At 44.0% G+C, this 12366-nt stretch overlaps 1 protein-coding gene across 2 annotated transcripts; it reads right to left on the bottom strand.

Moving 5' to 3' along the window:
* Positions 1-465: 465 nt before the first annotated feature.
* Positions 466-11911, bottom strand: LOC149371609 (adenosine deaminase-like). Of its 2 annotated transcripts, XM_089585204.1 has the most exons (9): positions 11724-11911; positions 11006-11067; positions 8141-8263; positions 7351-7580; positions 6972-7096; positions 3697-3944; positions 1191-1317; positions 729-829; positions 466-658 (listed from the first exon to the last, which is right to left on the bottom strand). In XM_089585204.1, exons 1-9 carry the CDS (start codon positions 11769-11771, stop codon positions 541-543), a joined length of 1182 nt encoding a protein of 393 aa, XP_089441330.1. In that variant the 5' UTR covers positions 11772-11911; the 3' UTR covers positions 466-540. The 2 variants fall into 2 exon arrangements, with proteins under 2 accessions (XP_089441330.1, XP_089441331.1); XM_089585205.1 differs by lacking the exon at positions 11006-11067.
* Between the last annotated feature and the right edge of the window lie 455 nt (positions 11912-12366).

The following is a 12366-nucleotide window of genomic DNA, read 5'->3' as shown; positions in this document are numbered from 1 at the left end:
AGAAGCATTAAGTCTTTCCAAAAGATACTATTATTGTTTTTCGACCCGGTTAGAGCAGAAAGTTTGGTAATTTTTGTTGCTTTTTGTGCACGCCCTCAGCAACGAACATCCAAACTTTAGAAGAGCGAAAGAAAAAAGAAACTGGACTGTGCGGTACAAGATTTTGCCTAGTTTAATTTCATAGAATAACGTCTACTATCACTTAGTAGCTGCGCATTGTAGATAGCAAGATGAAATGAACCATAGCCACCCTGTGCAGTTTTATTTAGTTCTACAACGCTTTGTGCAGTTAAAACCATTTGTTTTGTGACAGTGGGTCAGCTTTCCAGTAGCAGTCACAGCACAATAGTGAAAATGAAAAATACTGAGTGATGCAGCAAAAATCTTTTTTCAACTTTACTCTCATAAAATAGTGACTACTGCCACCTAGCATCCAAGCAGTTCTGACAGCGAGATGACCGGAAAGAAATCCGCAACGTGTTTTATTTATTGCTCTGTGTGCAGTTCAAACCACAAATTGCATTGCAGTGGGTCGTCTTCTCAATAGCGGTCACAGCACAGCAGTCGTGCAAGTAAACCACGTGGCTTGCGAATGACATCAGGTTTCTTTGGTGGCCATGGTGGCATTGGCCGCATCGGCTCTATTGGCCGCTTCTCCCTGAAAGCACAGCATTGACTGACAGAAATGTGGATGAAAGGAGTAACCAAGACATCTTTATTTCACTCACTCTTCTTTCCCTGGCAAGACTCCGTATTCATGGAGGAGGTCTTGAAGCAGACACTCCTTTTCCGCTGGCCGCAGGAAACTCGAGCGAGCCGCGTTTAAGTTCTGAATGGGATAAGAAAGTTTCGAGACATTAGGGCTTCCGCAAAGAAATGCATGTGTATATGATGCTAGTTAATTACAGCGCATTTGGAATGTGCATGTGTCCGCTGCAGCGCAAGTGGGTGTCATTCTTGGCATGCGGGATAAATAGAACAGCGGGGTGTAAGGTACGTTAACATTTAAGTGGCGAGTATCTTTTTAAGGAGCTATAGCAACAGGGAAGATGGTTGCCATTATTCCTGACTACTATTGTTCGACAGGTAATCTGCCTGGCAGACTAGTTGAGATGAAGCCGATAAGTTGCGATATTCCTAAAAAGGCAAACGTGACAGCGAAGTATAGCTTATTCATTTTTAAAACTCACCGCTCTGATTAGATGGGCCTCCGTCAGACCAAGCTGCGTCAGAAAGTCGTATTCATCGTTCAAAGTACTGCCTGTGATAGTGCTGTCGTCCTTGCTTATCGAGAAGTTAGCGTTGTCCTCCGCAAACCTGCGCATCAAGTACCAGATAAGGACATTACCTCTATATGCTGGAGTAAAGTGATTACTCTTGTCCAAAAAATCAATATTTCGATGCTGTAGCATTGGGAGGGTCATGAAGGCGAAAACTGTTTAGCGGCGTCTTTGCCTGAAGCCTCTGCCTGCTAGGTGGTGTTAAGAGGAATTTGTCTCTCTCCACCTGCGATCTGTCAATCGTTCCTCGCTCCATTTGTATTAGAGATGAGGGAGACGCTGGACTTAGAATGACTCAGCAGCAACAAAAGTGACTAAGGAAATGAATCAGACAATAGCAGGTCTACCTGCACAATATGCAGCCTCGCGGAGAATGTAAATGAGGCTGACGGAAGGTATTCCTTCGGGCATTGCTTAGGAAGAGCAACCAATGTCTAAGCCCCACCGGTGGCTGTGTTTGAAGGAGTCAGTGCTATGGCGCATCGCTTAACCGTAGTGCAACTCTGCACTGGTAGTCGTGAGAGGACTGGCAGCGATCTAACAATATGACGCATTTTGCGTTGTTGCGCAGTCGTAATTGAAAAAGAATCACAATTGCTGTAGACTGAGAATCGGAAGATAAATTTCTCAGGATTAGAATGGAATTATATTGAAATAGAATCAGAAAAGGAATTTATTGGCGAGTGAGAAAAGAGTGCTCTCGCATTACGCCCTTTGTCAACGTTGAAGAGCACAGTGGGTTTCATTCCGGACAGATTTGTGTGGCTCGTTTGAATGTCTTGGAAGTATCGAATGTCTTTAAACTGAGAGGAACTGTAGTTCTCACTTCTTCGAAGCTTTTGAATTCGGCGGAGGCGGCAAAAGCCTCACTACCGGGCTTTGAAACAAATGCCTTTGGTTATATGCTTTTGGCAAGGCTGCATACGTCATTTACTTCTTGTTGCTTGCAGGAGTCCACTCATTATCAATCACCGGAATTAGTGACAGGAGTATATCACGGAATGTCCACGGCGCAGGAGAGCAATATTTTGGTATATTATATAAGTCGAGGGAGAAATACCATGCTCTAACTCGTTTCATCCGCAGCAGAAGCGCGTAAATTGTATCGGTTCCTGCCGATGCATCTGTGAACACAGCGGTAAACTCAACTGGAAGACTATACCTGAACACAGGTGCTAAAAAAAGGCAGCAAGAAGTTTGCGCCCCCCCACGTGGCCTCCAGAAAAATAAATCTGATGTCCCAGTCTAGGGGGCTGTAGATAGACTGTAGCGACGCCAAGCACAACACAGCAATACATTAAATATTTGTCTCTTTTTAGACAGCTGATTATGTGTGCATGGAAGCGTTCGTGCATAGACAACAAAATATGTGGCAAGATGGCATCTTACATGAGTAATAAGCTCAACTGTCAACTGCCATGTTCCCACTTAACTCAGCCAACACAGTCTTGCGGTAACTTGGGTCGTCTACGAACATAATATAAACTGCAGTAGTCAGCGGCCTGGAGATCTGCGGCCTGTCAAGCTCAATCTGTTTTTTTTTTGCATATTTTCATACTTTGGCTGCAGCAATTTAGCGTAACGACTAAGCAGACGTATCACACCATGTGCAGAAAACCAGACCATCTAATGGCATTGCTTCAATATAGTTTCCCGAGAATTTCGAAATTAATTGGTGAGGCTCTACAACATCGCCCTTCTTTCCCTGTGCCGCTCCTTCAAAAAGCAAAAGTTGCTAGTTATATGAACTTCAACATTCCTCACCTTTGATGCGCCATGGAGCCAGGCATGGATTATTATATAATTCAGAAGCTGTCGCGGGAGGTGTGTGATAGTCGTATTTTTCCAGTACGCACATATGGCACATATGCTTGAAGACTAACGAAAGAGGTTGAAAATAAGCTAAGATGAGCGCAGTGAACTATAGAAAATCAAATTATTGGTGTAACGACCAGAACAAAGTATAATGGGTTATGGAAAAAATGCGGGTAAATCGTAGAGCTGAAACGAAGAAAAACAAATAGGCAAGGAAATTTGATATAATATGAAGGGATGGCAACCAACGGTCCCATTGGATAACGCAGTTCTAATGCAATATTTGTAGTATTTTCAAGCAGAATGTATTCGCGTGTGACCATCTGCGACTACAGTGTAGCCCTTATTGCTACCTGTGTGGCTGGCATGTGAAAATCACATTTACGAGTACTCTCGACTTTCACTTGTGGCATTTGGTGAAGATTAGCCGTAAGCTGTCTTCGAGCTGACCAACTACTGCTGAAACCTTCACATGAGCATTGGCGACAGCAGATTAAATGAGAAAGAAAGTGGCCGTTGGATACGTCGCGTGTTTCCAGGGCTACTAATGGTTTCAGACGACATTACTCTATTTTTGCATTTTTTTCCTTTTAGTACTCACCTAACTATGGAATGTTTTCCGGGACCAAGAGGGCAGCCGCCAGTAAGTACGCTAGAGTATGGACAAGTTTCAAAGTGGAGGTTCCTCTCTCGAGCCATTTTATACGTGTCCCCTGTGGGGTCCTGGAAGACACGATATCCGTGGCCCACTCGGTCGCAGTGCAGCTTGAGCATGGCGTCCTTGACTGACCTGTAGTCACCGCTTTCCCCCGCGTGCGCTGTCCTGGGTATTCCCAACTGCTTTGCTCTCTGCACAGAACACGTGGGATGGTACAAGCATGTTAGTCCACTTACTGGGCATCGTCACAGTTTCATATCTTTCTTACACTTAAAAACATATCTAACTGGGGCATATACGCAGTCGCGAGATTCTTTTTTCGGCATCGCCATTTCGCCGTTGCCTTTCGACAGCCACTCACTGCCTAGAAATCTTAACGCAATAGAACCTCGCGGCCACTCTCATGTACGCATCTGGTGCTTTCTGGTTGTTATACTGGGAAAGACTTTCAGTTTCTCAGCCGACATTTTGGAGCTTAATCGAACTTCGCCATTTTATGCAATGCATGAGAATATGATTTTCAGTAAAATTCGCGACGTCTTTCATTTATCCTGTCATCATTAATTTTCTTTCGCTTTCAACATATCTCTGAGTGGCTGCTGGCCAGTAAGACATCACATCTTCGGGAAGCGCTAGGTTTGAACCACGGTGGCGTAGCGAGTCTGGGGGCCCTTTCTAAAGTGACAATCATTTTAGTTTTATTGTCTGTTTTAGCCAGGTAGTGATGCTTAGTGCCGATGCTATTCGGAGCTTGTTACCAAGCAGCCGCCGGTGTGGCACTTGACAGCGACCTGCGCTGTTCAGAGCCCCATTTTGCATAAAAGATCGTCGAACAAAAGCGGCGATTTCACACTTCGTGGCCATTTACTAATAAGAACTTCACCTGTTGTTGATGGTAACATGAGATATGAACGACGCACAGGTATATTAGTATTTATTATCAGATAAGTGAATGCAGCAGTGAACCCCTCTCCTGACTTCTCGCTAGTGTTTTCTTGCGCCAACATCTGGAACCCAGATTTCAGCATATGGTATGACGTAACTACACGCATTTCTCTGCCACATTCAACATGTTTCTTCCGTGGTATCAAATCAGTTATATTGAAGAGGCCGACTGATAGATTCGTTTGTGCATTGTAGGCTCCGTGCACACCAATTTCTTACTTTTACTATTAAAGCAAAGAAGTGATTTGAGCTTATGAATAATTTAGGCATCTGGCGTTTCTCTTGGAACTTTAAACCAAAGTTTTGCTTCTATCTCTGGCTGTCCAGTGATTACTAAGAATTCGTGCTTTGCGTTGGCCTCAACGTTTCTCTGCTATGGGTGGAATACTTGCAGGACACGTCGGCAATGGACATTTTTTTTTTCTGAAGAATGCAGTAAACTGCGGTTATAATCTTTAGAGTGAGTGTGAAATTCGCTCTTATTACGCACATCCTTATTGCCAGCATCAAAGTAGCAGCGGCTGAGCGGCAGCAACAAATCGGCCTTGGAAAACAGGGCTGGACCTCAACAGAGAGTTTACTCGATGAGAGCATTAGCATGAGCGATGCGGCAACGAACCTTAATTCTTTTCGTCTAGGAACTTTTCTTCCAGCAGCACCGCTTGGATACGTGTTTCATAGCATAGCAGGATTATGTGCAGGAAACTAAGTCGTTTGTCTGGAAAAGTTGCCTCAGTTAAGCTCACTACTTGCATACAACTTGAACAAAGAAACTAGCAATGGCTTAACTCAGCTTACGTAGTGAACTCAGATTACGTAGGCTTACGCAGTGAAAGTAGCTTCGTATACTGACATTTCTGTAGCGACATGCCGTCGTCGTTCAGAAGTTTGGCGGCGTCCCTTCGCGAGACGCTCCCCTCGTTCTTCGGGCGTCTCGGTCGCCCGCTTAGCCTTTCTCGCCTCGTTTTCACGCGGCACGGAAGCTGTGCGCTGTCCGCCGCCTGCGCCATCTGCTGGGTCAGCGCTGTACATTGCGAGGGGGGTTTTCTGTGGATGCCGAATGATGGCACTTCTACTACAAGCCAAGCGCGGTGGAAATTTACCGGAAACGGAGGAAATTTGGTACTTGGTTGATTGCGACATCTGTAATTAACATGCTCATAATTACTCATGTAGGCATTAATGCATATCTCGGTGGCTCAGTGGTTACGGTGCTCGGCTGCTGACCCGAAAGACGCGGGTTAGATCCCGGCTGCGGCGGCTGAATTTCTTGAAGGTGAAATTCTAGAGGCCCGTGTGCTGTGCGATGTCAGTGCACGTTAAAGAACCCCAGGTGGTCGAAATTTCCGGAGCCCTTCACTACGGCGTCTCTCATAGCCTCAGTCGCTTTGGAACGTTAAACCACAATAAACGAAACGAAACGATTAATGCATATCTCGAAGATATCTTTTAAGAACTGTGTATCCACTAGAGGCGCTTTATTCAGCTCCAAACGTCGAAGTGTCGTGGCTGAGTGGATAATAAATAAAAATAAAGTTTCGTGGCAGAGTGGCAGCGTCCCCGTCTCATACGCTGGCGGCCCGGGTTCGATTCCCACCTTCTTTTGTTTTCTTATCATTGGCGGTCATAGCGGTGCCATGGTTGCCATGGTAACGGAGCATGCGCCGTAGTGGCCTGTGCCAGGCACCGCGAAATGCGCTTCTGCTAGCCTAGTGTAGCTTTCGCTACAAAAATAAAATAAGAATATCTCGACCAAAATTTCATTAAAAAGAAGGAAACCTGAAGTTGATGTATTCATTACCTTCGAACAACCTTAACACATATGTTCGAAATTGAAGTATTGTGCTAAAACAAAGGTTCTTCAGTGGCAAAAAAGTAAAATCACGACGTTTCCCAAAGGATGCCGCAGGATCTTGTGTAATGAACGGTAGCTATAAATTCAGTTTAACGTCTCGAAGGGACACACGGGCCATGAGGGACGCCGTAGTGGAGGGCTCGGGATTAATTTAGACTACCTAGGATTAAACGTGTTCTGGAAACGCACAGCAGACAGGCGATTTTATATTGCGTCTCCATCGAAATACGGTAGCCACGGCCGAGATCGAAACTGCGACCTTGGAATCAGTTTGCCGAACGTGAGAGCCAGTAAGACACCTCGGCGAGTAAAAAGGGAAAATATTGCCTCGGTCATGCACAATGTTGAATTGATGAGCTGCCAGAAGAAAGCATGTGTGTACTAACCTAATACACTTTAATAATATATATGTACTTACCTCATACACTTTAATTTCTCCTTTAGTGAATTCAGGAGTTCGCGCCTCATCTTTGGCAATATCTATTCCGACCACTCCTTTGCACTCGTATTCTTCGCAAAGTTTTAGACATTCGGCAGACCATTCTGAAAAATAGGCATTGCATTAGTGGAAAACCTATTCTGTGCCTCGTTATCTGTATGTTTCCAGAAATAATAAATCTACAGGCCATCGTTAACACTGAAGTCCGCTTTGTATAGTATATAGTATAGCCCAGAAGTGTACTTTGACACCAAGTGGAAAGTACTCGTACGGTTAATTTGCCTTAGCAAGCTGCTTAAATCACCAGTAAACTCAGTAAAAGGATACTTTCTACAGACCTACGCGTAGAATTTCATACCGTCATTTCCTAGGACACAAGCCATGATCGAGCGTGCCATGACTTTGAAGTCACGTTGTCCTCTTTCCAGCCCACGGTTGACGGCTTCGACGACTTGTCTGACCGTGACATTCTTCTCCTTCGAGGCCAGAAAGTGAGGGGAATAACGGGTCTCGAAGTACGCAACGCCCTCTCTCGCCTGATCCTCGCACAACTCGTATGAGATTCGCTCTACTGCTTCCAAGTCACCCCTACAAAAAATATATATATATATTTATGAAAGAGTACAGTTTTCTACAGGTGCCTAAAAACTGCCCACGTACACACTTGACTGAAAACTAAAATCGGCCTTCAAATGGAGGGGGCATGACCTCAGAAATAGCAAGCACAAACGAGACTGTAATATTGGAATTTGCATACACCATTAGCTGGCATCGGTATGTGTCGTTGGATATTTAGCAAGGTGGACACATTGTCTTCATAAAGTGTGAATGCGCGCTAGATACACTGAAACTATGAAGTTATATCCGTTAGGGCAAGCTCAATAACTCAGAATGAAGAAACTTCTGCCATGGTCACTTATCTGGCTGTTTGCGCGGAAAGTTCCACAAACTTCAGATAATATACTACTTGAATTTATTCAATCGTTCTATTCAGGAGATTACCACCGATTATAGTTGTCTTTATAACATGAAATGTCGGTAATGACAAGAGACATGAGGGAGGGGACAGGAGGCAAGTAACGAATGCTACTGCACTCGTTAGCGGATTGCACTTTAGGGACATTCTACTGAAGAATTTAAGTACTCACACAACTGTAGGCATGAAGACTTCAAACCGATCAAGAAAATCTTTCAAGTTTGTCGAATCGACTTTTATCAGTTTCAGTCGAAGAGCGGAAAGAGAAGGAACACCCAGGTCAATTTTCTTTTTCCTGAAAGTAAAAGAATATGAGCCAGAGGCTATCGGAAACAAAATTTGACCATAAAAAAGAGCGCACGAGGAGACATAAAAAGGACGGTGTTTTTAGCCACAGATCTCTGACCTCATTAGTGCAGCGCGATCAGATGAGAATTTTTTCGGGGCCGCATCTAGAACAGCTCTTCTAGATGGGGCGGCGCTTTCGCCTGAGACAATCTGCTGAAAAAAATCTCTATCACAATGTTATACAAAAACTCGATGCCAAGTTGAATTTCTACAATACCAGCATCCCAGTAGTTGCTATATGTGCGGATTTCGAGGAAGCATTTGACAATGTAATTCGCTCCCGCGTTTTACTTAAACTCTGTCGATTAAATTTCCCGCCACAAGTTATTAACTGGATGCAAGGCTTTGAAATCGACCACATGCAGTTCCTAACCGCAAATAGTCATTCGTCGTCCTTTTACGGCGCTCTTTAGGTGTAGCCCTAGAGGATGTCCTTGGCTTCTTATGTTTCCTAGTTTACGTTAACGATTGATCTTCATTATCATCGTATACCATGCCACTTTTCGCGCATGGCAGTGTGCTATACCACGGTATAGCCAAATCGTAATGAACATTCTGCCCCCCAAAACGACCGGCAGTGCATCGAACAATGGTGCGGTACGTGGCTTATGTTTCTGAATACCGCTAAAACTGTAGTTGTTTCTTTCCACCGAAGCCGAAAATGTACCTTCTTTTTGCAAAACTAATCATAGCGCTATAGTTCCCACCAACTAAACTATCCTGGTGTTCACCTCACTAATGATATATTATGGTCGAGCCACATATAACACACAATTATTTCCTGGAACTGAACTGTTGGATACCTCCACCGTAAGCGGTTCGTTGCAGCTTCCTCTTTAAAACTTTTTGCTTTCATAACATTTGCGCGGCCTAAACTTACAGGTGCCCGTGCATTCTTTGATGGGCACCATTACAACATTACTACTGCTCCTGAAACTGTTCAAAGTGAAAATGAAAAAGGAAATTGAATTTGGGGAAAAGAAATGAAGCAGTAAATGTCTTACGTATCTCGGTAGACATTCGAACCACGCCGTAAAGGATGGAATAAAGGTGGGAGTGAGCAAGAAATAGGTGCGTTAGTGGTGGTCTCAGGACTGATTTCGTCCACCTGGGGATCTTTAAAGAGCACAGTTCGGTTCATTCGCTCAAACTGTCCGTACTACTCCAGCAACTCCGTACTAAAACCCCACTTACAGATTCGTCCTTTCGATTCTGGCCGCCGAACTTCACGCCACTGGCTCCACCGCAAATGTTTTCATAGTTCACCTCGCCCCAGTCAGCTCATCGAAGTAGTGCATTGAGCATGTCGCACAGATCATCCTACATGTCGCACAGGTCATTCTTCTCCCGCACTGCTAAGCATTAAAATGACATCTCTGGTCATCTACAACTCGTCCGTGATCCTGCTCGCATCAAAGCTGCCATTAAAGAAGCTACTGCATCATCGTCATGCATACAAAAAGTCAGTCGCCAACAACTGCCATACAGAAGACGCTAACTCGTCATCTAATATATCACATAGAGGCGTTTGTGGTATCAATAAATAGCTGAACAATACATAAATGAAAATTTTCCTTCAAATGCTATAAAGAAGACGAAACTCTGTATTTTCGTGGAGTATAATCTACGCATCGGACACGTGCCTTCCAGCAAACTTTGAAGTATGCAAGTGAAAGTAAAGGAACCCCTGCCAGACAACCGCTTTCCCGGCGTTGCATATCGAGTCCCGTGCTGTGATTGTAACCTGGTGTACATAGACGAAAAAGGAAAATTCCACAGAAGAATGAAAGAGCATCAGCGCGATGTCGAATACCACAAAGTGGCTTCCAATGCGATTGCCGAGCACGCGCACGGAAGAACGCATGATATCGACTGGGACAACGCTGCACTTATATCCAAGAGCGGGACCTGGAGACGTGCCTTTTGCTCGAGTTATCATTAATCCAAACCACGCCTGATACTATGAACCGGAAGGAAAGAATGATGCCACCATTGTACATACAATCATTATCTCATATTTTGGGTATATAAGTTTCGACAGCTTGCCATTTTACCCTCATTGTGAACAAGGAACCCGCACTGGTTCCGAAACGTGAAATAGTTTTTACTCTGACTTGGCGAGTGACTGTTGTACTTTAACTTCTATAAAATGAAACTGTGATCAAAAAGCTGTAAACGAAAGATGAATAGAAGGCCAGTTATATGAGAACTAGTGGCGGTGAAGTTTTTTATTTACTCAGTGCGTTTAGCACTTCTTGAAGTGAAACTTTCGAGCACTAAATCTTCTACTATCGGGCCATTATTACAAAGCTAAAATTCCCGCAAACTCAGAGAAAATGCACAGTTGGCATAAATGCAAGCACCTTGATGCACTAGCGATACCGTTGGTGCTATTCAGCATAAGAGGCTACGAGATCAGTCCTTTCTCGGGCAGATTTTTCAAGGTTCCTCGCAAGAGAACGGTTTATTGTAACGTTCTTCGGCTTATGTGGAGTCGCGGCCACCATATAAAATAGGTAACGCAAGGCAACCAGGAGATTACCGATTTCCGTACGTTATATAAAGGAGCTGCTTTCGGTTAAGTGTGATGTCGTTCACGTTCTCTACACACTTTTTTGTTTTCTGAACTAAAGCCACGCGGCTCTGCTTGAATTCGCTCTAAAGCCCACCAGAAACACACGTCACTTACTGAGCGAGCTCCCATATTGTCTCCAACCGTATTGAGCCATCTAAATGAAGATGCAGCTCGACCTGCATCAGATAAAAAGACAACATTTTCTCATTATTAATGCTTTTTTCAGACTATCTTCCCAAAAATGTTACATTGGCACGGAACATGCCGGCTAATATGCGTGTGTTTGTTTTGTAAGTGTGCCATTGTAACGCAAGCTTGCACAACAGTAAATTTCTCAACTTAAAATTGCAGAGCACGAACATAGAAATGAGCATGAACTACAATAACGAAAAAATTAAGAGCTCTGCAGTGAGTTCTGAAACTGAAAAAAAAAGATTAAGAAAGTTATGAAAGAATTAAATGTAACCAGAACAATATGGAATGATCATTATACCATACTAAGCTACCAAAGCCAAATGCAATGATTTTAGCATGTGTCCACTTTGAAGAATCATGCTATAAAATGAACGAAATAATGTAATGGCATCGGAAACTGCGTATCAGAGTAGCGTTACAACGAAACTGCATTCATCAGATGCCTCTCATTTTTCGTTTGTGTGGTGCAGCAGCATTTGTGATGTGCATACCGTTGGAGCAGTGTAGGAAATAACACCTATGTTTTCATGCATACCCTTTGAAACCGCGGAAGTAGACATATTGCCCTGTGGCCTCTCATTAGCGCGTAGAGTGCACACCTTTTGTTAAGATAACTTCGTAGAAGGGAGGCGCTTACCCTTGTCCGAGGAATTTTGGATGCATCAAGGTGTCGAAGAAAACTCATCTTGTTGCTGCGCTTCAATGGCAATGTACACGATTTAGAAGTTTCGCAATCAACACCAAGGGTTATTTGTTCAATTTTAGAGCACTTTCAGGGGCTTAATAGTGTACTAAATTCGACAGGAGTCAAGTCGCTGTTAGTGGAGAAACCCCCACTGCGTTTGGAGTTTCGGGTAGCTGTGAACCTCAAACTCCCCTTGCATGCTCTAACTTGTGGGAGCTTGTTGAGCAATCCTTTGTTTTCAAGGTTCTTTGGAACTTCTCTATCATGTGCACCTGTGCATACCCAGTTCATGCCTCTTTGAAGATGGTGACGCATGGGGGCAATAAAGGATATCATACACTTTGCCAACAGCAAACACCTGCCGTACGAAGGAAATCGCTTGAATGTTCAAAGCTGTTCGTGTATTCCTGCAGAAAGAAAGCAGGACATACAAGAAGTGGCGCTGCATAAATCTTGTCCAAGAAGCAGCTATGCTAGTAGCAGAAGAAAGAATCCCTTCATGGTTGTTACCAACGCTCTGCTTCTCTGAGAAGGAAAACAAAAAGGCAGAAGCAAGAATGCATAGGAGAGGGAGCGGGAAATAAAGCTTCCAGGC

The sequence above is a fragment of the Amblyomma mixtum genome, chromosome 1 (genome assembly GCF_055824585.1).
Source record: "Amblyomma mixtum isolate Tamu chromosome 1, ASM5582458v1, whole genome shotgun sequence".
NCBI lineage: Eukaryota > Metazoa > Arthropoda > Arachnida > Ixodida > Ixodidae > Amblyomma > Amblyomma mixtum.
The sequence above is the reverse complement of the archived record's forward strand: the minus strand, read 5'-3'. Positions and strand labels throughout refer to the sequence as shown.